We start from the raw sequence: 27,541 nt of genomic DNA, 5'->3' as shown, positions 1-27,541 counted from the left end.
ACCTCCAAGCCTGGAGGGGTGAGGGTCCCACGACGCTGCCCGTTTTTGTGAAGGAGCCATTGTTTTCGAGGGGCCAGGTGACGAGTGAGCCTCCGATGGCTCCGAAGAATTGAAAAGTTCCCTCATCCTATAAGCCCGCTGTTTCAGGACTCTCGGGGCCATTCTGGCACAAAATTATCTGGCCCCAGGCATCGGTCACATCGGTCATGGCCATCCGTGACCAACATTACCTTGCCACAAGTACAGGGTTTAAACCCCAATTTCTTAGACATTATAGAAAAAATAAAAAATAACGCTGAGGAGAAATCAGCTCTGCGTGCGATCCCGCGCGCGGAAAGAACAGACTGAGGAGTTTCCGTTACTTTCCTGCGCGGGAACACACGCGCAGCCACAGAGAACAAAAATCTAATCTCTGCTTTGACACGCTCCACCTCCCGGACCTGATCGACAGATCCCATGACAGCATGGCTAATTCAGCCCTGCTATCGAAGGGAAAATGATGATTATTTCAAATTGAAAACTGAAGAAAACCAAATTAAGATTATACTGATTTTTTTTTAGTTTTCTTCTACTTAGAGGCTCACATTGATGGAAGTAATTGCATAAATCAAGGTGTTGCTGTGCTGACTTCTAAATAAAAAAAAAATGAGCATACCGATTCATGTAAAGCTAAAATAAACATAAATTAAAAATGCAGACTCCCAAGTGTTTTTAAAATAGCAGTGTGGCCTAAGAAAAAAAAACACCCATTTTACTTTAAGTGCAAAAGAATAAGAACATACATGTTAAGCCGAGAAAGAAAAGGAGACCTGGGAACAAGACCAAATGAGCAAAAACATTGTTAATTTTAATAACAAAAAAATTTTTTTTTTTTATTTACCCTGTAAACATTATAACATGCTTACAATTTGACTCATCATGAATTAAACTTTCATTAATCCATCACTACCTGCCAGCTCCCATCCTATCTCAACTACCAGAAGTTAAATTTGGAGTAAATATTTATGGGTATCAGGCCACAAATATTTACTCCAAATTCAGCTTCCCTGTCTGTCACCAGAGATTCAGTACACAGCAGCAAGGAAGCCTTGAATTTGGAAACTCTGCTGCTGTCCAACCAATACTAGAGTTCTCTCAAAAGAACAAACTTGACCCAAAAACTGCTGACTGTAGGTGACTACTAAATTCATCCTATACCTATAACCCAGTATTCTCTGCTTGACCCCCATGTCTACCACTTAGCTTTTTATACAATAATTCTGTTTCTATCATTTATAACCACTGACTCTTGATTGTTTCCTTGCATCCACAAATTGTAGCTCTCAGTTACATGAGCACTATTTAAAACCAAATACAGATAAAATCAAGTTTCTTCAACTAGGCCATTTTGTATTTAATAGAGAGAACGTGCTCACTTCTGTATAAACTAGTTATACAGTAATAAAAATTGGCAACACAGAAGTTAGCATTCCAATTCAAGATCCCTGTTTACCACTGACTGAGTAAACTTTAGCAAATCACCTAACTTTCCTATATGCAAATCCATATTGCCAGTTTTTAGAAGCAAGGACATCATAACCAGCAAACTAATCTATAACACTTATCACTATTGATATTAAGTAAATTATGAGACTAAAACCCAACAATTATATCTATAGTATAATAAAACTGAAATTGCTAGCATCAGCTTCTCGGGTCTTCAATTCTTCCAAAAGCAAATGCAGAAAAGAGATACATTTAACATGTCAAGTTTAGACAATTATGTTAAAATATGCACTTACTCTGAGCCTGCAGCCATTTCCAAATATGAAGTTTGTGTTGTGTCAACCCGTAATGGGAACGCTATGCTCATGACGTTCGCTTCTGATAAATACGATTACTACGGAGTCCTATGCATTGGTATCCAAAACACTGGGGCATGCCAGCCACAGTGCTCATTGCAAACATCTAAGTGCATCCACAAACCCTGTTAAAATAAAAAAGGAAGCAATGAAGACAAAGAACTTATCAATGATACTGATAGGCTTTTCAAATATAGGAACCTGAATTGTTTTCCTGTCCTTCTTTCTAATTAATCAATGAAATTAAATTCTTCACATTTTTTTGAACTGAAATGGTCAATGTGTCCAACAAGTGTAATTAATCAACAATGACTGTGATAGTAACAGCAACAATGGGCTTTACAGGGTCAAGTGGCAGTAACCAAAATATGACCTTCCATTTAAACCTGTATGCCCACATATTAAAATCTTTCCTAGAAGGCAGAAAGGCACTTCTTCAGGCACACAGGGTCCACTAATCACTACCCTCTCAACATTTATGCTATGAGGGCTAGCAGTTGGGTCACTATAAAGATTCACTAAGAACTTTTATGTCACAAAATAATTTAGGAACTTCCTTCCAATTCAGTTTGCCACCACCTTATACAGGGGGATCTAGAATATCTCAACTCAGTTTGTCTCTCAGGCACTATCCTTGCCTGCTAGGTAAGCAAGGTTATTCCATGAGAGAATGCCCAGCTCCACATTCTGACAACTTCTCTCATCCTTCCCTAATTAATTGATCAGAGTGAGACAGACAATCATGAACTCATAACAAACCTGCTGAGAGCTCCTAGCTTATCTGGGACAGCCCTCAGCTCCAAGAGGTTGATCTGATACTGTGTCTCAGAAGGACCAGGGAAGAGAACAGTTTATAAGCAAGCTCAGAAACCCAAGCTTGATGAATGTCATCAGCACGATTTAGTGAGAAGAGATTTGGAAAGAAAGATCTTTAAGCAAAACTAGGTGACTCACAGCTTATCCATGGATGTGGTCCCATATTCCCTGAATAACTTGGCACCACTGAGTCTTCAATGTCCGTTGAGCATGCCTCTTATGGAGGCATGCCATGGCTGTTCTGTCACTGTCATTAGGCCCAGCATACTCACCATGAATAAGCTGTCAGACTTTGAATAATCTACCTTGGGAGGCCATGATATCCTGGGCTCTTTAATAGGGAAAAACAGGCCTTTGCTTTATTTAGGCCTCATACAATCATCATGAATTCCAAATCAGAGTGGCTGGAAAAGATGGATTTAGCAAAATGGATTCCAAACCCAAGTGATTTCAACAACTGGATAGTGATCAGCACCAATGGAAAAATAGAAAACTTGCATGTCAGCCAAGATTTTTAGGAGCCAGAACAAAAATTTCATTTTCTTGGAATGTTACTTTATTTTATTTTTTTGTATTGTTGTCTCCTCCTTGAGCTCGAGCACAGGGCAATGGTAAGCATCAATTTTTAGGCAACCTGACGTTTTCCATCCTTAGTGATAAGCAATAAGTTTGGTCCATGTCTGAAATATGTTATCTGCCAACCATCGAATTAGGGAACACATGAACTCTCTTCGTGCCCATGTAAACATACCACAACTTCTGCATGTCATTTGGTGAACACTCACTCAGGGCAGATATCCTTCCAATGACTAGAACAGTATTTTCCAAACTTTTGTTTGATTAGCAGTGCACCTAGCATAAGGTTCACTTCATTGTGGCACACCACCAACTTTTCCCATCACCACTTTCTCTTCTCTCTCCCCCAAACCTGCTGACATTACCTTCTCTTCCCCCGATCCCCTAACACCACCACCACCTTTCTCCTCCCTTCCTTCCCTCTTTCCCCACCCCTAAGTAACATAATCACCTTCTATTCTCTCTCCTCTGGCATCAACACCTTCCCTCTCCCTCCACCACCCCTATCATAATCTTCAATTTTCCTCACCCTCCACCTTGGCATTCATTATCATCTTCCCTCTCCCTATACCCTGGCATCATCACCAGGGGATAACCTGTATGGAACAGTAGTTACTACCTTGACAGAAGGCATGGGTATTATTACCATTAACCACAGTAACATATTAACATAGAAACATAGCAATGTTGGCAGAAAAAGACCAAATGGTCCACTGTCTGCCCAGCAAGCTTCTCATGGTAGTAAATGCCGCTCCGTGCAGGTTACCATCATGATTCTGTTAAGAGTAGTACCCAATTAACCTTGATGCTTTTGATGGAATTGCAAAAATTGTTCTCTCTTTCAATGGCGGGATAGAAAAGGGGAACTGGATTCAGAAGACAACCAACGTTGAGCCCTGACTTTTTCGATCTAGAGTACTGATATGCAGACATCAGGAGAAAAGCACAGGACTGCTTCTGTGGCCAAGACCAAAAGCAAAGCATGTTCAAGCAGTATTGTCTGAATTATCAAGAAAGCAAATGTTGCTTACCTGTAACATGTGTTCTCACAGGACAGCAGGAGGTTAGTCCTCACACATGGATGACATCACAGGATGAAGCCCCAATCACGGAACACTTTTGTCAAAGTTTCTAGAACTTTGACTGGCCCCTACTGGGCATGCCCAGCATGGCACCAACCCTGCAGCCAGCAGGGGTCCCCCTTCAGTCTTGTTTAAAAAGCTACAGGAAGTGCCGAAAAATAAAATAAGAAAAGGTAACGAACCCAACACCGTGGGGCGGCAAGCGGGTTTCGTGAGGACTAACATCCTGCTGTCCTGTGAGAACACCTGTTACAGGTGAGCAACATTTGCTTTCTCACAGGACAAGCAGGATGGTAGTCCTCACATATGGGTGAGTACCGAGCTGAGGATGTCCGAGTATGCACCAAATGTACCCAGGTGTGCAAGGCACTAGGACTGGGGTGAAATTTGGCTGAGGGCATCCTGAACCCTACCGGGCAGGCGGAAGGGTGTTGATACGTCAAGTTGTGAATAGGTTACGCAGGACAGATTGGCCGAACATGGAATCTTGTCTTTCGGCTTTGTCCAAGCAATAGTGGGCTGTAAAGGTATGGAGAGAACTCCAGGTGGCAGCCCTGCAAATGTCAGGAAGCGGCACAGAGCGTAGGTGTGCTACTGAAGTCGCCATGGCCTTCACAGAGTGTGCTTTAACACGGTCTTGAAATGGAATGCCTGCTTGCTGATAGCAAAAGGATATGCAGTCCGCTAACCAGGAGGAGAGAGAGAGTCTGCTTACCCACAGGCTGCCCCAATTTGATGGAATGGAAAGAGAGAAACAATTGAGTGCTTTTCCTGTGGGCAGCTGTACGGTCTAGGTAGAACGCTACAGCCCGTTTACAGTCAAGGGTATGCAGAGCCTACTCTCCTGGATTGGAATGGGCTCTGGGAAAAAAGGTAGGTAGTATAATGGATTGATTGAGTTGAAACTCTGATACTACCTTAGGCAAGAACTTAGGGTGAGTGCAGAGTACTGCCCGGTCCTGCAGAAGTTTAGTGTAAGGCGGATAGGTAACTAGGGCCTGTAACTCACTAACTCTGCGAGCTGAAGTGATTGCCAAAAGGAAAATCACTTTCCATGTGAGATAGCAAAGTTCACAGGATTGGAGAGGCTCGAATGGTGGTTTCATGAGCTGACCCAAAACCAGGTTGAGGTCCCAAGAAGTGGACGCAGTGGAGGCTTGAGGTGAAACAAGCCCTTCAGAAAACGTATTACAAGGGGTTGTACTGATATGGGAACATCCAACACCTTTATAGAAGGCGGCCACCGCACTAACATGCATTCTGATGGAAGAAGTTTTTAGACCTGACTCCGACAAGTGCCAGAGATAGTCCAGAAACTTCGTGATTGGACAGGTAAAGGGGTCAAGGAATTGAGAAGAGCACCATGACTGAAACCTGTTCCATTTGTAAGAATAAGATTTTCTCGTGGAAGGCTTCCGTGAAGCAATCAGGACACGGGAAACTGATTCAGAAAGGTTAAGTGGCTGAAGTATTAACCTTTCAACATCCATGCTGTCAGGGACAAGGCTTGAAGATTGGGGTGGCGCAGGCACCCGTAGTTTTGCATAATGAGAAGCGTGTCCTTTCCCAAGGGAATGTGCCTGCGAATGGAAAGATCCTGAAGTATTGGAAACCACACTTGGCATGGCCAGTGAGGTGCTATCAGGATCATGGCTCCCTTGTCCTGACGTAACTTCACGAGAGTCTTCGAGAGAAGTAGAAGTGGAGGGAATGCATATAAGAGACCGGATGTCCATGAGAGGGAGAACGCATCTCGTGGCTGATAGTGTTGGCTGCGAGTAAGAGAGCAGAAGTTCTCTACTTTGCGGTTTTTGAGGTGACGCAAAGAGGTCTATTTGAGAGTAACCCCACTGTTGGAAGAACGAGTCCACTACTGAGGGGTTGAGAGACCACTCGTGCGGTTGAAAGGTGCAACTCAGGCCCTCTCCCACTCGATGTACCTCAGGGCCACCTACTTGTCCACTCCCGGCAAGTAGGTGGCCCTGAGGTACATCGTGTGGGAGAGGGCCTCCTCTCATATCTACGCAGCTTCCTGACACAGGAGATAGGAGCCCGTGCCTCCCTGTTTGTTGATGTACCACATGGCCACCTGGTTGTCCGTCTGAATCAGGATGACTTGGTTGGAGAGGCGATCCTGAAATACCCCAAGAGCATATCTGATTGGCTTCCTCTGGAGACCAAGCTCCTTGTGTCTGCAGATTGGCCACATGGGCTCCCCAGCCGAGGTTGGAAGCATCAGTGGTGAGAGTTATTTGAGGGTCTGGAGTCTGGAAGGGCAAGCCCTGGGAGGAGATTGATCTGATTTTTCCACCAGGCAAGTGACTGACGGAGTGAGTCGGTGATGTGGACAATGGTCGACAGGGGCTGAATGCATTGAGTCCATTGTGACCTTAGAGTCCACTGCATGACTCTCATGGCTAGGCGGTCCTTTGGGGTGACCTGAACTGAGGACGCCATGTGTCCCAGTAGGATGAGAAAGCGGCGTGCAGTCGTGTAGCACTGAGACTGCAGCTGGTGTGCAAGAGAGACAAGAGTGAGAGCTCGTTGTCGAGATAGAAAAGCTTTTGCCTGCAAGGTGTCTGCCCCTATGAATGGAAGGTTTGAGATGGGACTAAGTAGGATTTGTCGTAGTTGATGAGAAATCCTAGCGAAATCAGAGTGTGTAAGGTAAGATGTAGGGACGACAGGGCAGTTTGCTGAGAGGGAGCCCTGATCAACCAATCATCTAGATAGGGGTAGACGTGAACACTGAGTCCTGAGGAAGGCTGCAACTACTACGAGACATTTTGTGAAGACTCGTGGTGCAGACGCGAGGCCGAATGGAAGCACTCTGTACTGATAGTGCTCGGGGCCTACCAGAAATCTCAGGTATTTGCGATGAGATGGAGTTATCGCAATATGAGTGTATGCGTCCTGGAGGTATAGAGAGCAGAGCCAGTCTCTTCTTTGTAGAAGAGGAAGAAGAGAACCCAAGGTTACCATTTTGAACTTTTCTCGATGGAGGTACTTGTTGAGGGCACGTAGATCTAGAATTGGACGAATGCCTCCCGATTTTTTGGGGATTTGGAAGTACAGGGAATAGAACCCTAGGCCATGCTGAGAGTAGGGTACTGGTTCTATTGCCTTGGACTGGAGAAGGAGGGAGACCTCCTGTTCCAGAAAGAAGATCGGATGTTCTCCACGTCGGTAGAGGTGGAGAGTCCGGTGGGATGGAGTGAAAGTTGAGATGATAACCTTGAGCAATTATCACTAGGACCCACTGGTCTGAGGTGATTGAGTGCCACCTGTTGTTGAAATGGCACAATCGACCTCCCACTGGTATGTGAGGCAGTGGAAGCTGGCTGCTGCTCTCTATGCAGGAGTCAAAAACCGGAAGCAGGGCCCGGCAGAGGAGCTGCTTGCGGCTTTTGTTTTCGTATCTGACGAGACTGGGTTTTTTGAAATGGTCTCGAAGAGCGAGTTCTAGCTGGTGGCGGGTAGGATTTCTTCGGACGGAAGAAGGACTTCTTAGTGTCTTTTCGGAAAGGCTGTTTTGAGGAGTACTCAGAAGGCATCAAAGAGAGCTGTCTCAGGGTCTCATGATGGTCCTTGAGTTCCGCCGAACAGATTGTCTCCTACACAGGGCAGGTCGGATAATCTGTCTTGCACTTCAGGGAGAAGGTCCGAAGACTTGAGCCAGGCCCATCTTCTTGCCAAGATAGCAGCTGCAGATACCCTGGTAGCAGTGTCAAAGATATCGTAAGATGATCTTATCTCTTGCTTGCCCGCCTCAAACCCCTTGTTTACTAGGGTTTGGAGTTGATCTTGAAAATGCTGAGACAGGAAGTCTGTCAAGTCTTGTATCTGCTTAAATAAGACCCTGTTGTACTGGGTCATACAGCGCTGATAAGAGGTGATTCGGGAGATGAGCATTGAGCCCTGGAAGACCCGGCGACCAATGGCATCTAGAAATTTTTGCTCCTTGCCTCGGGGAAAAGGAAGTGTGGGGTTTTGATCTCTTTGCCCTCTTTTGGGCAGATTCTACAACCATAGATTGGTGATCCAATTGAGGTTTTTGAAAACCTGGGGCTGACTGTACCAAATAAGTGGTGTCAGCCTTCCTGTTGACTTCCTGTTGACTGGAGCAACAGAGCCAGGGTGTTCTCAGTTCTTTTTGAGGAGATCCAGAAGAACTTGGTGAATAGGGATGGAGGTTATTTCCTTGGGAGCATCCAGGAATTGCAACAGCTCCATCATTTGATGCCTGTCATCTTGTTCGGTCTGTAATTGGAAGGGAACCAATTCAGACATCTCCTTCACAAAATTTATGAAGCTTTCTGCTTTCAGTAGCAGATGGTGGTAAAGGCAGGTCATTGGTGACTGGTGAAGAATCATCAGCCCAGGTATCGTAGGGATCAGCACCTGCCCCTCTAGGAACCTGAGGGGGATGGGACGGTGGAATCCCTGAAGGTCCTGGTCTAGGCTCCGAAGGAATTGAAGGAATAATTGGAGGCACCAATGAAGGCATCGAGGGCATCGATGAATGGATCTGTGATGCCGACAGCAGGATGTAGTCCTCACATATGTGTGACATCACTGGACGAAGCCCTATCACGGAAAACTATCCTGTCAAAGTTTCTAGAACTTTTGACTGGCACACTGAGCATGCACAGCATGCCATGAACCCTGTGTCCACAGGGGTCTCCCTTCAGTCTCGTTTGTAGCAGACAACTCGTGCAGCAGGCACAAAACTTGGGGTGCTATTGGCAATGAGGCAGCCTGAAATCACAGCAGATGGTTCTGGAAGGAGTTGGGGATTATACTGAAACACAGTTTTTCCAAGACTGATTGGCCAAAGGCAGTCTTGACAATTTCCTTATCTAAGCAGTAGAGGGCTGCGAATGTGTGAAGAAAGCTCCGTGTCGCAGTCTAGCAGATGTCGCCAATTGGTACTGAACGATAGTGTGCTATCGATGTTGCCATGGCTCTTACAAAATGTGCCTACACTCACCTCTGGAGAGGAAGGTCTGCTTCCTCATAACAGAATTCGATACAACCTGCTAGCCAGTTGGAGAGAGTTTGTTTGCCCACTGCAACTCCCAACTTGTTTTTGTCAAAAGAAACAATGAGTTGGGTGGATTTCCTATGGACTGCAATGCAGTCTAAATAGAATGCAAGTGCACGCTTACAGTCCAATGTGTGCAAAAACCTCTCACCCTGGTGAGAGTGAGGACTTGGGAAAAGAGTGGGCAGATTATAGACTGAGTAAGGGGAGAGACTGTCCACCTTAGGAAGAAATTTAGGGTGAGTACGGAGGACCACTCGGTCACGGAGGAACCTAGTGTACTGTGAGTATGCAACTAGGGCTTGTAACTCACTGACCCTTTTAGCAGAGGTGAATTGCTAAAAGGAAAGAATTTTCCATGTTAGAATTTTAATGTTATAAGAATGCAAAGGCTCGAACGGGGAACGCATGAGCCTTGTAAGCACTACATTAAGGCCCCACTCCATAACCGGTGAACATAGAGGAGGCTTAGGCTGTAGAAAACCCATGATAAGCTGACTCACAAGGGGTTGAGCCGTGAACAGGACATCCCCTACTCCCTGGTGGTACGCTGAGATGGAACTGAGGTGTACCCATGCGGAGGATGTCTGGGGTCCAGAATCCAAAAGGTATCCTAGATAGCCTAATAGAGATGGAGTGGGGCAGGAAAAAAAGGGCAATACCTTTTTGTGCACGCCCTTTGGTAAATCTTGCCCATTTCGAATGGTAAGATTTACGTGTGGAAGGTTTTCGTGAAGCTACAAGTACCTGAGAATATCAGTGAGTCTGTGTTATGAGGTTGACCTGTGGGCAGGCGAATTGGTTCCTGGAGTGACAGGTTGAGAAGTATGGGGAAGCATACTTGTCGAGGCCAGTACGGGCTTATGAGAATCATTGAAAATCAGTCCTGCTGTAGCTTCACGCGAGCTTTGGCTATGAGCGGTATCGGAAGAAACGCATATAGGAGGCCTTTGTTGCAGGGGCAAGCAAAGGCGTCCATGGCTAACGCATTTTGAAGCCTGTGTAGGGAGCAGAATCTGTCTACTCTGTGGTTCGATTCGAACACAAGAGGTCGATGGTTGGTTGACATCAGCGCTAGAAAATTTTGCTCACTACACATGGATTCAGAGACATAGAATGAGGGGATTTATTAGGAAGGAAATGGTTAATAGAACGGAAAATGTCATAATGCCTCTGTATCGCTCCATGATGAGACTTCACCTTGAATACTGTGTACAATTCTGGTCGCAGCAGCTCAAAAAAGATGTAGTTGTGATGGAGAAGGTACAGAGAAGGGCAAGCAAATAATAAAGGGGATGGAACAGCTCCCCTATGAGGGAAGGCTGAAGAGGTTAAGGCTGTTCAGCTTGGAGAAGAGAAGGCTGAGGGGGATATGATAGAGGTCTTTAAGATCTTGAACAAGTAGATGTGACTCTGTTATTTACACTTTCGAATAATAGAAGGACTAGGGGGCAATCCATGAAGTTAGCAAGTAGCACATTTAAGACTAATCGGAGAAAATTCTTTTTCAATCAACGCACAATAAAGCTCTGGAATTTGTTGCCAGAAGATGTGGTTAGTGCAGTTAGTGTAGCTGTGTTCAAAAAAGGTTTGGATAAGTTCTTGGAGGAGAAGTCCATTAATGGCTATTAATCAATTTTACTTAGGGAATAGCCACTGCTATTAATTGCATCAGTAGCATGGGATCTTCTTGGTGTTCGGTTACTTGCCAGGTTCTTGTGGCCTGGTTTTGGCCTCTGTTGGAAACAGGATGCTGGGCTTGATGGACCCTTGGTCTGACCCAGCATGGCAATTTCTTATGTTCCGAAAGGACTGGCTCAGCCTGTGGGGCGGGCCGCTTGATATGTGCTTCTATACGGGTCGAAGCGCTGTGATCCTCTGCTCCTGGAGGTTCGGGGGAAGGTTCGCTGGTTTCTTTTATTCCTGTCCTCCGGTAGCCGCGGCAGTGGGGACTCGCCCCATTTGTTGGCTAGTTTCTCTAGTTCGCTTCCGAATAGGAGTGTTCCCTTGAAAGGCATCCTTGTGAGTCTCGTTTTGGAGGATGTGTCGGCCGACCAGTTTCAGAGCCAGATTTGTCTTCTGGCTACCACAGAGGATGACACTCCTCTAGCTGCGGTGTGTACCAGGTCAGAAGCGACGTCAGCGAGGAATGATATTGCTGGTTCCAGGTCCTCCCCAGGAGTGTTGTTCCTGCTCTTTGCTAAGAAGGTGCATGTCACCACGGCACAGCAGGCCGCGATCTGTAAATACATAGCGGAGACATCAAAGGACTGTTAGAGGATAGATTCCAGACGTCTGTCTTGAGCATCCTTGAGTGCTGCTCCTCCCTCCACCAGGATAGTAGTGCGCTTCGAGACCTCGCAGACCATGGCGTCCACTTTCGGACATGCCAGGAGATCTTTGGCGGCTGGGTCCAGAGGGTACATGGCTACCAGAACCCGGCCCCCTTTGAACGTAGTTTCTGGGGCATCCCATTCCAAGTCAATTAGTTGCTGGATGGCTTGTAATAGTGGAAAATGGCGGGAGGTCTGACTGAGTCCCTCTAGTAGTGGGTTCGTCTTCGGTTCCCCCGAGGCACTTGTGCCCAGGATAGCAAGCTCTTTTAAGCTGTGTGTGACCAGGTCTGGAAGCGTCTTGTGGTTCAGTGGGGCTCTGTCCCCGGAGGAAGGAGTTCCCTTCCTCATCCGAGTTGTCCTTGTCCCCGAAGGTGGAGTTTCTGGGTGGTGGGATCACTTCCCTGGGCATAGAGGGACCCGGGATGTTGAGGTCCTCTGGTGGAGCCTGTGGCCGTATTATAGGGGGCCCCAGTTGCATGTGGACGAAGATATGCAGACCTTTGAAGAATTCCACCCAGGAGACAGACGCTGGGTCTAGACTAAGGGGCGCCGTGTCCCTGGTGAGACCCGTTTGGGGGGGGGGGGGGGGGGGTCCCGCTGTGCAGTGCTAGGTCCGGCGTACTGCTCGAGAGGCTGGGGAGGGCAATGAGTTGGATACCCTAGGGCCTCTTCGCACTGTATACACAGGGCCATGGTCTCCTCATGCTGCGCAGCTCTAATGTGGCATGCTGAGCAAAGGCCCTGAGCTTTGAGTTTCTGTTCCGGTAGTGCCATGGCTTTTGCGCATAAGAAACAGTTGTGTGCTCCGGTGCATCAAAGTTGTGCACTTAGGTTTGGTGCGCGCTCAGTGAGATGTGCGCGCTTGTTATGCGCACAGATCGAAGTTATGTGCCCGGCACAGTAAGCGTGTGGCTATGAGCGTTGCTTGTGCGCATGGAACTTGGGCGCACGACGTTGTGCGCACAAGGTATTTGTGCACGCGGCTCGCATCTGTGCGCCTGGATCGGAACTGCGGACAGGGTGGCGAACAGATCAAAATGGTGACGGCGACCACGCCGACAATATGGCAACCACCTGGGAGGGTCTCCACATGGGAGGACCCTCAGATCTGACCGGGGTCTAGCCCTGCTAGGGCAGATCAACCCGGTGGCACTGGTGCCGGCTGGCGACCTGTGCGATTCCTCGAGCTTCGGAGACTTTTAAATAGATTTCTACCTTACCTTGTCTCGGCGCTTCCCAGTCTCTTCCGGGCGGTCTCCGGCTGCGGGGGGGGGGGGGGGGGGGAAGAGGGAAAATACCTTCACCGCCGCGCTCGAAGTTGCACCCGCTGCCTCTCAGCCTCACCCGATGTCGGGGGCTAGGTCCTCGCCGAGGGTCGGCCGCCTCCGAGGGATCGCGGAAATCACCTCGGGAATTCTCAACTGGGGGAGGGACCCAATGGGTGTCACTGCAGGAGAGCGGGGCTCATCTGTAGAGGTAAGATTTCTTCTTATTTTGGTTTTCTTTGGTAAATTTACTCTAACGCTGTGCGAACCCTGCATAGAGTCCCTAACTGCTATGGAGACGGAAAATACTGAAGAGCTGCACTTCCTGCAGGGGTATATGTACTAGGGCTGATGTCAGATTGAAATCTGATCCGTCTCCAACTGCTATCAGGAGTACTCTATACCCATTGGTCCTGAGTCCATCTGCTACACGCTAAGAAAGTTGTGAATTCACATTTTGGAGTGTCAGAGCTGTGTAAACTGCAACACGATAAAGGGACCTTTGACTGAACACTCTGCTCAGGTGGCACACAAATTCAAAGACTTACTGTTTGCAATACTTGATAAGCCCCAAAATAACATCCATGAAAGGGACTATGACATAAGGCATTCTCAGTACAATTAAACCATTTGGATGTCCATAAAGAAAATCAAATAGATTGACTTTTTTGATACAGCCATATGAGATTTTGTTTTAACATTTTTGTAGTGCTTGAGTTTCTGGTGATGTTTTTGCTACTGGTTGCAGGGAAATATTTCACTGATTTTTGGTTGGTGGTATCTAATGAGCTTGTTTAAAGATGGTGTTTGGTCTACCATTTGTTTGAATATGTATAGAGATATTAGTCAAAGATCTTAATAAGGACTGTTTTATTACTGTGCCTCTCGCAATGTTTGATTGATAATTTTCACATGCTGTGATTTTATTTTTCAGCAGTTGTTTAAAAATCGGCCTTCAATGCAGGAAGTATTCATGCCGAAAAACCAGCGGTATCAGGAGCTTGGGGTGCTTGACCTGAGCTTCTGTAATGCATCGGACAGTCATGCGATTTTATAGCTAAGATTTGGTGAGTACAGTAGTATCAAACCTTGATGTTCCTTAGTATCGGGCCAATACAGAAAAACCCGCGAGAGAGCCAGTGAGCGCCCGCTCTCCTGGGCGCTCGATTCAGTAAGGAAAAATATGTAAATGAGGGCCCGCGGTAAAAGGAGGCGCTAGGGACTGTTGTGTCCGTCAGACTCAGACGACTTCGCCCGACATGCCTCACCTTTCTCTCAGCTTTCTCCACCAGCCTCGGGAGTGTGGCATCCGTGGCGTCTCCCTGCCACACCCTCCGGCTTTCCCCGGAGTGGTTCTGGCGCGGTGTTCGGCCATCTTGACCCGAAGTCTCCTAGGGCGCGTGTGCGCATCCCTACCTTTGTAGCAGTGTTGGCGCGAACGTCGGGGGCATCCCCCTCAAGTGACGTCTGTGCTTCCGCATATTTAAGGTTGCCCATTTGCTGACTCTCGCCGAGTTAGCAAGGATCGGTATGCCCCAGTCTGAAGCTACTCTTGTCGCTTCTATCCACTGGAAGCTATCTTCACCCTTCAGGGTTCTCTAACCTGGGTACCCACTCCTCGGGGGCCCGCTGCTTATTTACAGGTGCCTATCCTCTTACAGGTACTCACTCCTCGAGGGCCTGTGTGTCTGTCCTGATGCCTGCTCCATTTTTCAACCTGCTGGAAATCCATCTATCAGCTACAGAGAGTGAATACAACTTCTACCAGTCTGTCTCTCATCAGTTCCTCGCTACCTCTCTGCATCAGGCCCTACACCACCATTGTGGAACGGGTCTCCTCTGCTGAGGACTACGGACTGCTAACATTTATCCTCTCTACTGCTCACTGGGATTCTCTCTACTCAGCTACGGGAGTGTGTTTAACATCTGCCAGTCTGTCTCTCCTATAGTGTCTTACTGGACATCTGCATTGGGGCCTTACACCACCATTGTGGGACGGGTCTCCCTTGCCAAGAATTACAGACGGCTACCAGATAACCTGCTCTCTACTGCCACCTCTGGTGGTCATCCTAGCTGTACAATAAAAGAAACTCTCTCTGTGTTTGTGCTAGTGAGTCTAGCCTGGTGCATCAGTCTCCCTACAGGGCTCCTCCCCGTAGGAGATAACATCACTGTTGCCCCTAAGAATCCACCAAACACCTCGATATTATAAAAGGGACACTAGAGCGTCCCTAGCACCTCCTTTTTGACAGAAGCGGCTGTTAGCGGGTTTGACAGCCGACACTCAGTTTTACCAGCGCCTGTTCTCGAACCCGCTGACAGCCACGGGTTCGAAAAACAGACGCCGGCAAAATTGAGCAGCCGTCTTCCAACCCACGGGCAGATTTTTTATTTTTTTTTATTTTTGGGGCCTCCGACTTAATCTCTCTATGACATTAAGTCGGAGGGTGTACAGAAGAGCAGCTTTTCCTGCTTTTCTGTACACTTTCCCGGTGATGGCAGAAATTAATTCCTGCCTTTGGCAGGCATTCATTTTTTAAAGTAAAATGTGCGGCCTTGCTGCACATTTTACTTTCTGTATCGCGTGAGAATGACTAATAGGCCCATCAACATGCATTTGCATGTTGTGGGCGCTATTAGTTTTGGCGGGGGTTGGCCGCACTTTTTCCACGCGCTATTACCCCTTACTGTATAAGGGGTAAAAATAGCGCGTCGAAAACACGCAGCCAAACGGAGCGCACTTTACTGCATCAGCCCAATACAAAATTACTTATGACCTCTAGATATTAAAGATTTAAGCCAAGTTATTATTCCTGGAGTGACTATTTTAACTGCAATTTACAGAAACATAAGACCTATACATTGTAAATTATTAAACTGATATGCCCGCTGAGCCATACTGGCTATTCCAGAAGTCACAACAACTTAATTGGTTATTTGCTTCACTCGGTATCATAAAAAAAAATATGCCAATCAAGATTAATGCCAGTCGGAATCTTTATACTGCTATAATCCTCACTTTTCTTTTCTATAAGTTTCACTGGAATAGTGAGGACTTCAGAACTTTTTTTTTTTTTTTTGTAATTTTTGCATTATACTGACAACTTTTTTCCTCTTTTTTTTTTTTTTTTTAATTAAATTTTTATTATGTTATGTGTATCTCTCTAAACCGCTTCAGGCATTCTTCCAGACAGAGGAGATAGTATATACATTTTTAATAAATAAAAATAAAGGGAAAAACAGGTAGGTGCCATTGAAGGCTGAAAGTTCAAGATATAATAGCCATTAGATGTCTGTTCTGATTGAGCAGAAAGCTCAAAAGGATTGAGAAAAAAAAACTGCTAGGTCAAAAGAAAATAAAGAACTCTGCTCCAATTGGGACCCTTCCCCTTATTTTTAAGGGAAATGGGGAAGGGCAATGAGATTAAAGTGCAAGCAGAAAGGGTAAATTAAGAATTATATTTAAAACCCTGTGCACACAAATACTAGCCCCATTGGCTGAGACAAAACGTAGAAGACAATCAACCTTGCTACACTATAAGATTATCAAATTGTAAATGACCAAGGGTAAAAAAGATGAAATTTAATCTTATCTGATAAATTTCCTTCCCTTGAGTCCTCCTAGACCAGTCCTTAATTCAAGGGAATTTCCCTTTCCACATGTGCAGGAGACAGAGGACAATTTTTCCCCTTTCAAAGTTACATCTACCTGTAAGGTGGGTGCAGCCTTGGGCTACTGCCAGTAATCTTCTGTCAAAGAAACAATGAAACAACTATCCTACACAAGTTTGAGGCAATTAAAAAAACCAAGAATGGATTGGAAAGAGGGGGTGTAAGATACCCCGATTCACTCTTCATGTTAACTGTGAACTAATTACCGGTACAGAGTTAGTTAAAACAGATATTTATTTCCACCCACCCCCAATCATTATCTCCCCTCTTTCTTTTTTGAAAAAGAAAGGTATGGAGTCTAGAAAAGAACAGAAAGGTAGAGGAGAGTGGATATTGCTTCTGTATTTGCTAGGACCTGATAACACCATATTCCCGGGTGGGTCTTGGACTAGTATAACAAGACTTAAAGAAAGGAAAATAATCAGGTAAAATTAAATTTCACCTTATCTTCCTGCTAAATCACAGGCCGGTGGAGCGCACTGTTAGCCCGCGTTTGGACGCACATTTGACACGCTAGCTTTACCCCTTATTCAGTAAGTGGTCGAAAACGTGCGTCCAAACTCCCTGAAACTAACAGCGCCCACAACATGCAAATGCGTGTTGATGGCCTTATTAGTTATTCCCGCGCGATTGTAAAACGTGCAGCCAAGTCGCACATTTTACTTTCAGAAGTTAGCGCCTACCCAAAGGTAGGCGTTAATTTCTCTTGGCACCGGAAAGTGCACAGAAAAGCAGCAAAAACTGCTTTTCTGTACACCCTCCGGCTTAATATCATGGCGGGTTTGAGAACAGACGCCAGCAAAATTGAGCATCGGCTGTCAAACTCGCTGACAGCCGCCACTCTTTTTACCGTGGGCCCTCATTTAAATACTGAATCGCACGCATAGGAGAGCCCGCTCTCCCGCAACTTTTACTGAATCGGCCTGTCAGTCTTTACTCATGAAAAGTATCCAACCTGCTATTCCTTCAGGCAGAAGAGTGAGCTTCTCTAAGGCACTTGCTCCAAAGGCTGCATCTGCCTTTCCTATATTTCCTGTCTGTAATGTTTGGTAAAGGAATGCACGAAGGACCAGGTGGCTGCCCTACAAATATTTTCTAGAGCCATCACTGCCAGTAATCAAATGGCGCCGACGGCCCTTTGCCCTTACTATGTCACAGGGGCCCTTACTATGTCACAGGGGCTACCGCTGCCATTGGTCGACCCCAGTGACATAGTAAGGGCAAAGGGCCGTCGGCGCCATTTTGATTGCTGGCAGCCGACGCCCCAAATCCAGGAGATCGCTCCCAGACCGCTCCTGGACCCCCGCTGGACCACCAGGGACTTATGGCAGGTCTTGGGAGGTTCAGAAGGGTGGGGGGTTGTAGTAAATTAATTTGGAAGGTCTGGGGGGGGTCAGGAGGGGGCGAGGGTTTTAGATTTTTAATTTTATTTTTTTTTCGCTCCATAAGACGCACAGACATTTTCTCCCCACTTTTGGGGGGGAAAAAAGTGCGTCTTATGGAGCGAAAAATACGGTATTTTTAAAACAGAGGCCTTTCGGTTGTCTAGAACTTCTGGGCCAGAAGGGCTCCCCAGTATTTTGATTGATGGGGTCAACACTGAATTGCGTGATCTGGTTCATATCCTGATTTTGATCCTTTACCTACATAAAAAAAAATAAGCAAGTTCTGTACTTTCATCTGGTTATTAAAACTTAGAGGTATCAGTTCTTTAATAGAACAGTGCAATTTTCAGGCAAGAGTCCAAGCTTTTGTTCTCAGCAGCTTTGACAATGGTACTTCCATTTATTTGGGGATCCCAAAAACAAGGATGTGAGCATTACAGCTCCTATAAAAATCAGCAGCCATGCTGATATTAAAGACCCAATATCAGGAGTATGTAAGTTCTGTTCCACCAGCTCCAATGATTCGCTTGTAGAGCAGAGGGTTAAATTTAAGATTTTTACCTTAGGAGTAGGTTTTCAAAAGGTCCGTGAGCATGTCCATGGGCGCGCATGTTATAAAATGCTGGGTCGGCGTGAGCAAGGGCGGGGGGAATCAAATTTTGCAAAATCGCACAGCAACACATCGGGAACTTCCCAACCCCCTACCCTAACCTCCCTATCCTAACTACCCCAATTTTTTTTGTTTTACCTTTTGCTCCTGCAAAGGAACAGGAGCAAGTTGCACGCTGGACCAGTGGCAAATGGCCACTGTGCCGGGCGCCTCTAGCCCCGGCCAGCCCTCTTTTAAAGCCCCGGCACTTACACGCATCCCGGGGTTTTAAAATCTATCCCTTAGTGAATAAACTTCAGACAGTAACCAACAAGGGCCCCGACTTTTACGGTTTGGGGAATAAACATGGGGGGTAACTTGCTGATGCGGCGTTTACTAACCTTAATCACCAAGCCTGATACTTTTCATGCAACTCCAACATTGATCTCTGCTTCCACGACAATGGTTAAGGGAAATTGGATTCAAACAGCATCCGAGGGTCCTGACTTTTACAGTCTGAGATATTGTAAGCATGGGGTAACCTGCACAGTGCAGCTGATACTGGCATAAGCTTGCTGGGCAGACTGGGTGGATCATTTGGTCCTTTTCTGCCATCATTTCTATGTAAGTCAGTTCAAGGAAATGTCCCGTTGTTTTTAAATTGATCTTTTTAAGGCCTATGTACCTAAAAGATCATAACAGATCTTAACGTTCACCAGACAAGAGACTCCTTGAGATGCAATCAGCAAAAACCATACATTTTTGATACTAGACAACCAACACTGCCTATTGGAGGTGCTGTCCTCTGGAATATTTTATCAGATGATTGTTGAGGAATATCTGATTATAACCTGTTTCAGAGGGCAGTAAAAACTGCTTTGTTTGTAGAAGTGTTCCAGCAGGTACAAATTTTATAATTTTAATGTTTTGATTGTCATGTGTTTTGTTTGCTCACTGTTTTATCTTTACTTTGGGATCTACCTAGCATGATATACTCATATATGCAAATTATAAATATCTCAAATAAATAAATAAATGTGGGCTGGCCAAGAAGCTTGCAGGAAGGACGAGTCCCGGCTCAGGTGTTCAGCTCCCTGGCACTACAGGTTATCAGTCCCCTTTTGGGGGGGGAAGGGGAGGGGGTGGAATTTATTTAGCATTCAATGGTGACACTCAGTGGCTGGATTTAGGGATCTTGATTATAAGGTTCGAGAGGACTGTCACTACAGTGAATGGACTATATTGGAAAGCGATTTTAAATAAGGGGGAAAAAAATCCCCAGGTAGTTACAAATTAAGACCCATGCAAAGCACCAGATCTCTGCCCTGGAAAACCAAAAAGAGAGGCAGTCAAAATAAATTTAATGAAAATAATTTATTTCCAATCCCTCTCTAAAGAAAAGAAGTTAAAAGAAATGATTTCTCATGCCACAGGCCTAGTACAAGGAAATATGGTTATGTTAAAAAAAAAAAAGACATATGAATGTAAAATTGTCTGTAAGGCTTCGCTTTCAGCAGTTTTTAAATGGATTTTGTACTGAAATGCACCATGTTTAAAATACCACAGAATTAAAAGATATCTACTAATATAAAAAGAAATCACATTAGGTTTAAATTACACTATATGCAAATTTAACTGTTTAAGTCACAGGTATATACAGAGATTTGCCTAACATAAGGCAATGTACAGATTTACTGATAAAAAAAAAAAGTCACAGCTATTTTTTTGATGGACCCTTGGTCTGACCCAGTATGGCAACTTATGTTCTTAAAGAATACACATGTATATTAAATAAGAGCAAGTTTGCTTACCGCAAACAGTGTTTTCCATAGATAGCAGATGAATTAGCCATACTGTCTGGGACGTCCTCTGGTCCTATAGGTGGCGGAGCTCTCAAAGTAAAGTTCTGAGTCTTGCTGCAGTGTGTGCCTGCTTGGGCACCTCCCCCCACTTTCCAGAGTCTCCTCAGTCCTTGATCAAGCAGAGTAGTTGGTAGCAAGACTGTCCAGGGAGGTGGGAGGGTCAGCATGGCTAATTCATCTGCTATCTACGGAAAACCAAACTTGCTCTTTTCAAGTAGATAAGTAGGATGAATTAGCCATGTTGTCTGGGAGTCCCCAGCTAGCAACTTGAGCAATAAACTTAAACGGTAAATAAGATGGTTAAACTTGCGCTATTTCGTGCGCTCAAGATGCGGAAGAACTCTGTGGACAAGTGCAAGATGTTGCATATAGGGAAAAATATCCCTTGCTGTAGTTACACGATGTTAGGTTCCATATTAGGAGCTACCACCCAGGAAAAAGATCTAGGCATCATAGTGGATAATACTTTAAAATCGTCGGCTCAGTGTGCTGCAGCAGTCAAAAAAGCAAACAGAATGTTAGGAATTATTAGGAAGGGAATGGTTAATAAAACGGAAAATGTCATAATGCCTCTATATCGCTCCATGGTGAGACCGCACCTGGAATACTGCATACAATTCTGGTCGCCGCATCTCAAAAAAGATATAGTTGCGATGGAGAAGGTACAGACAAAGGCAACCAATATGATAAAGGGGATGGAACAGCTCCCCTATGAGGAAACCCCTAACTTCTTGGGTTGTTCAGCTCGGAGAAGAGACGGCTGAGGGGGGATATGATAGAGGTCTTTAAGATCATGAGAGGTCTTGAACGAGTAGATGTGAATCGGTTATTTTCACTTTCGAATAATAGAAGGACTAGGGGGCATTCCATGAAGTTAGCAAGTAGCACATTTAAAACTAATCGGAGAAAATTCTTTCACTCAGCGCACAATAAAGCTCTGGAATTTTTTGCCAGAAGATGTGGTTAGTGCAGTTAGTGTAGATGGATTAAAAAAAGGTTTGTATAAGTTCTTGGAGGAGAAGTCCATTAACGGCTATTAATGAAATTTACTTAGGGAATAGCCACTGCTATTAATTGCATCAGTGGCATGGGATCTTCTTAGTGTTTGGGTAATTGCCAGGTTCTTGTGGCCTGGTTTGGCCTCTGTTGGAAACAGGATGCTGGGCTTGATGGACCCTTGGTCTGACCCAGCATGGCAATTTCTTATATTTTTATGGACAGTCCTTGATTATATAGGTGATTCAGGAGGTGCCCGCTTTTAAAATTTGTGTGCCCATGGAAGCATCCGCTGCGGTGAATTTGTCCAAACAGTAATGAGTAGGGAAGGTATGAAGCGAGGACCAGGTTGCAGCTTTGAAAATGTCCAATATGGGCACATCACGCAGGTGGGCTATGGAAGCCGCCACAGCACGCGCCTGGTACACTTTAGGAGAAGAAGTCAAGGATTCTGAACATCTTTGGTAGCAAAACTGTATGCAGTTTGTGATCCAGGATGATAGAGTTCTTTTAGAAACGGGTAATCCTGGTGCATTTGGGTTAAACGAGAAGAAGAGTTGCGATGCTCTAGTATCTGAAGCAGTTCTCTGTTTATAGTAAGCCAGTGCTCATTTGCAATCTAGCATGTGTAGTCTAAGCTCTGCTTCACTGGTATGAGGCTTTGGGTAAAAGGTTGGAAGAGTTATTGACTGATTAAGGTGGAAAGATGAAACAACCATGGGTAAGAAGTTAGGATGTGTGCGTAACGTGACTTTATCGTGGTAGAACCTTAGATACGGAGAGTAGTGGACTAGTGCATGAAGTTCGCTAATAAGTCTTGCCGAAGTAAACACTACCAGAAAAAGTACTTTCCATGCCAGGTATCTAGAGGTTCAAAGGGGGGTAGCATAAGTTGTTCAGTACAATGTTTAAGTCCCATGGTACGGGGGGTTTACGTATCTGAGGGCACAGACGTGAGATTCCCTTCATAAATCTGGAAATGAGAAGATGAGTAGATATTGGTGCGTCATTGTGTAGAGAATGATACGCCGCTATAGCACTCAGGTGAACTCTGAGCGAGGCTGTAGCTAGCCCTCTTTGATATAGTAGATGAAGATAAGAGAGTAATCTGTTTGGAGGGCAGGTGAATGGGTCCATGTTCCTGTCCGAGCACCAAAAGGCATAGCTCAACCATTTTCTTCTGTAACTTAACCTGGTGGAAGGTTTTCTGGAGGAGATCAGAATATCTTCCAGGTGAGGTGAAAGATTAGGTTTTGAAATAATAGCCTTTCAATTTCCAAGCTGTGAGGTTCAGAGAGGAGTGAAGCGGATGTAGAAGGGATCCTCCTTCCTGGGTTAGGAGGCATAGGTTGTTTCCCAACGGAACTGGAGTGTCCACTGACAGACGAATTAGGTATGCGTACTATGGTTGTCTGGGCCAAGCCGGAGCTATAAGAATGAGGTCCGCATTGTCCCTGATGCATTTCTGTACCGTGCGAGAAATCAACGGTATTGGGGGGAACGGCATACAGAAATGCATCCTGCGTTAGCCTTCGGGCGCTTGGATATATCGAACAGAAGGTCTGAACTTTGCAATTGCGTTCCGTGGTGAAAAGGTTTGGAAGAGCTTCAGTGCTACTTTCTGATGAAGTTCCCATTTGTGGGGATGAATTATTCTGCTTAGCCTGTCTGCTTTGGTGTTGTTGATGCCAGGTAGGTAGGTGGCTTGTAGGGCAATGGAGTTGTTGGTTGCCTACTCTAAGATCCTTACTGCTTCCTTGCATAGGGTCCAGGAACCGGACCCTCCTTAGTTTCTATATAACATGGCCGCTTGATTGTCCGTGTGGATCATGACTATCTTCCCTTTTAGTGTGAGTTGGAAGGCTCAGAAAGCATTTCGGATTGCCCTCAGTTCTAGCAGATTTATTTGCTGTGTACTCTCCCAGGTGGACCAGAGGCCTTGAGTTTGAAGGCGGGCTAGGTGAGCACCCCATCCTTTTATTGAGGCATCTGTGGTGAGTATGATATGATGAACTGGTGGTCGCAATGGGGCTCCAACTGTTACAGCTGTTGGTGTCAGCCACCAGTCCAAGTCCTGTTTCATGCTGAGCATGATGGAGACAGGAGCAGAGAGGTGGTCGGAGAACTGATTCCACTGTGTCTTCAAGCCCCACTGAAGACGCCGCATGTGGAGACGTGTGTGGGGAACCACATAGATAGATGCCGCCATATGCCCGAGAAGAGGTTGAGTGTTTTAGGTTTTTGAGCGAGATTTCTCAGTGTTTACTGCCCGTGATTCGGGAAGGAAAGCTTTGTCTATTGAGGTGTCGATATGGGCTCCAATGAATTGCAAAGCTTGAGTGGGTTGCAGATTCGATTTCTCGTAAGGATCATTAGTCCCAATCTAAGCACTGAATGGTTGCGAAGACATTGGTCTGCAGAGTTGGGTTGGTGGGTGCTACTAGAAGCCAATTGTCCAGATAGGGAAATATTTGTAAGCCTTGTCGTCGTAGGTGAGTCACCGCTCCCGCTAGACATTTCATGAAAACTCTGGGAGCCGAGGAGAGGCCAAATGGAAGTACCTTGTACTGAAAATGGCATCCCATCACCGTAAAGCAAAGATACCGCCAGAAGGCCTTGTGCATAGGTATGTGGGAATAAGCGTCCTTAAGATCTATGGAACACATCCAGTCTCTGGGTTGAATAAAGGGTAGGATGGATTTGAGGGACGTCATCTTGAACTTTTCTGTCATTAAGTGCTTCTTGAGCGCTCTGAGATCTAGGATAGGATGCAAATCCTCCTGATTTCTTTGGCATGAGGAAGTACTGGGAATAAAAACTTGTGTGATGGTGCGATACAGGTAATTCGTGTATGCTCTGCTGTTGTAGGAGGTTGATGATCTCCAGGTGCATTTGCTGGGAATGCATGCCTTGCTTCCTGGTGCGTACCAAGTGTGGCAAGGGGGGGAAAGATTGGAAGTTGAGGAAGTAACCTTCTTTTATTATCTTTAATACCCAGAGGTCAGTTGTGATGGCGTCCCATGCAGGTAAGAAGTGGAATAACCTGCCTCCGACTGGAAGTGGTAGCAGTGGGCTGGGATTCCCTAAAAATCTTATGATGGTTTTGGCGGGTTTTGATCCTGAGGTTAATTTGGAGTCCTCTTGACGTTGTCTAGGTGCCTGTGGTTGTGATGTCTGAGGGCAAGAAAAGGAGTAGAACAGGGGCCGTGAAGGTGGATAAGGCCTGAAGGGTCAACGCTGATATTGTGGCCTGCGGTAAGCTGTATAATACCGTATGGAGGTTGAAAAATCCAATGGAGTAGTTAGCGATTAACTGCTAATTTCTGCCCCTTTAACTGTGCCACTGTCTCCTGTAACTGGTCACCGAATAAATTGTCCAGCAAGCAGGGAAGGTTCGCTAACTTCTCATGTTACTCACCCCTATCCATTCATTCAGCGACCACTCATCCACTCATTCAGTCTCCAGAGGCACTCTTCCAATCTCCAGCAGCACTCATTCAGACTCCAGAGGCACTCTTCCAATCTCCAGCAGCACTCATTCAGACTCCAAAGGCAATCTTCCAATCTCCAGCAGCACTCATTCAGTCTCCAGAGGCACTCATTCAGTCTCCAGCAGCACTCATCCAGTCTCCAGCAGCACTCATTCTGACTCCAGCAGCACTCATCCAGTCTCCAGCAGCACTCATCCAGTCTCCAGCGGCACTCATCCAGTCTCCAACAGTATATCCAATCTCCAACGGCACTCTTTCAGTTTCCAGCAGCACTCATCCAATCTCTAGCAGCACATCCAGACTCCAGCAGCACCGATCCAACCTTTAACAATAATGCACTACCGCCCACGCACCTACAAATCACTCATCCCAATCATGATTTCCCCCACTACACAGTTCCTAGGTCTCACCCTATTCACCATAATCCTATTCAACGCCCAATCGCTCACCAACAAAACTCTTATACTCAACGACATACTGCAGGACACAACCCCAGACTTTTGCGCCATAACAGAAACATGGCTCAAATCCACAGACATCACACTCATTAACCAATTACCAACACAGACTTACGATTTCTTCTCCATCCCAAGACAAAAAAAAAAAAAGAGGAGGGGGTATCTTCCTAGCTGCAAAAAAATCCTTAAGGTTCACACACCACCCCATCAGTACAGCTACTAAACTAGAACTAGGATTGTTCAAATCAGAACATCTCCAAATCCTGCTAGTCTATGCCCCTCCAGGCTTACTAGAGTCAGACTCCTCACCTATCATCGAAACCATAACTCTGCATCTCAATCTGGACTCCCCTGCTATAATCCTGGGCGACTTCAACTTACATGTTGACAAAGTCCCCCTTTCAACAAACTGTGAAGCCTTCCTCACCGCACTGTCAGCAATGGGTTTCAGACAACAAATCAACAAACCCACTCACAAAGCAGGCCACACGCTCGATCTCCTCTTTACAAACTCCGGTATTTCTCTTACAAAACAACCAAATTGCAAAAAAGTCCCATGGTCAGATCACTCTCTAATCTCCACCAGCTTTTCCTTACCTCGAACAGACTCCAACCTCAACTCAAGACCCTCTTTCCTATACAGAAAACCTTGCACCTCGGAACACCTCAGCAAACTTCTAACCTCGGATCTACCACTCATCGATGTCTCTACCCCCAACTCTGCCCTCCAATCCTGGTCCAAATAACAAAATCTATAGCAAACACTCTCTGCCCACTGACAACCAAATAAGGTCTTCTAATGCATCAAACGTCAACCCTGGTTTATGATGAACTACGAAAGCTCAAACAACTACTTCGGCAAAAAGAAAGAAATGGCGCAAAGCCCCTTCACCGACCTCACTCTCTGATTACAAACGATCACTCCATCTATACAAAGTACCACGTTGAAAACAAAAGAGACTACTATGCCCGGAAGGTTCATCATCTCAGCTTTGACTCAAAGCTCTATTCGCCTTCGTTTCCAGCCTCACTAAACCTATCACTCCAGATATCCCACCCGAACAAGCCCAAACTAAAGCAGACGAACTGGCTCTTCATTTCAACAAAAAATATCGGATCTTCTTAATCAGCTGATTCCAAACACTACTTCTCCAGATAACACATATCTCCCCCAAACAAAGACATCCAGCTTAATGCCTTCGAACCCATCACAATCACAGAGATACAAACGGTGTTAAAAAGAATGAAACCGTCATCACACCCATTTGATCAAATCCCTTCCAAAATGCTTCTTCTCATCCCGGACACAATAGCAAAAACCCTAGCAGATATCATAAACTGCTCTCTATCACATGGTATCTACCCAGATGACCTAAAAACTGCCTCAATCAAGCCACTGCTAAAAAAACCAAATCTAAAGGCATGTGATCCCAACAACTTCCGCCCTATTTCCAACCTCCCATTCATAGCTAAAATCATGGAAAAATTGGTAAACACCCAACTATCCAACTACTTAGAGGACCACAGTATTCTGTCCCCAAACCAATATGGTTTTCGCAAAGCCGCAAGCACCGAAACGCTACTTATCTCACTCATGGACTTCCTACTCTCTGGAATTGATAAAGGCCAAGCATATTTACTAATCCTCCTTGACTTCTCGGCGGCCTTCGACACCGTCAATCACGCCCTCCTACTAAATCAGATGGCAAACATTGGCTTAACAGGTGCCACACTAAACTGGTTCAAAACATTTCTAGAAAACAGAGGATATAGAGTCAAAATTCACAATAAAGAATCCCAATACCACCCTTCTAATAGAGGGGTGCCGCAAGGTTCATCACTTTCACCCACCCTCTTCAATGTCTACCTGCTACCATTATGTCAACTACTTACAAAATTAAGCCTGAAACACTTCCTTTTCGCAGACAACGTACAGATCGTGACCCCCATAGAAGAATCAATCTCAAAAACAATGGAATACTGGGACAGTTGCCTATTAGAAATTAAACGTCTCCTCACTAGTCTAAACCTTGTACTCAATGCTTCGAAAACAGAATTCCTGCTCATATCACCGGAAAACAATATCACACTTCCAAAACCACCCACGCTCCTTCAAACAGCCCACGTA

At 45.6% G+C, this 27,541-nt stretch overlaps 1 protein-coding gene across 1 annotated transcript in view; it reads right to left on the bottom strand.

Annotated features, from left to right (window-relative positions):
* KMT2E (lysine methyltransferase 2E) overlaps window positions 1-27,541 on the bottom strand; it is a 607,980-nt gene that overhangs the window by 561,530 nt on the left and 18,909 nt on the right. The window contains 1 exon segment of the mRNA XM_029615154.1: window positions 1,782-1,966. Coding sequence (XP_029471014.1) covers window positions 1,782-1,852 — 71 coding nt within the window. The 5' untranslated portion in view covers window positions 1,853-1,966.

This window comes from Rhinatrema bivittatum, chromosome 9 (genome assembly GCF_901001135.1).
Source record: "Rhinatrema bivittatum chromosome 9, aRhiBiv1.1, whole genome shotgun sequence".
In the NCBI taxonomy this organism is placed as follows: domain Eukaryota; kingdom Metazoa; phylum Chordata; class Amphibia; order Gymnophiona; family Rhinatrematidae; genus Rhinatrema; species Rhinatrema bivittatum.
The sequence above is the reverse complement of the archived record's forward strand: the minus strand, read 5'-3'. Positions and strand labels throughout refer to the sequence as shown.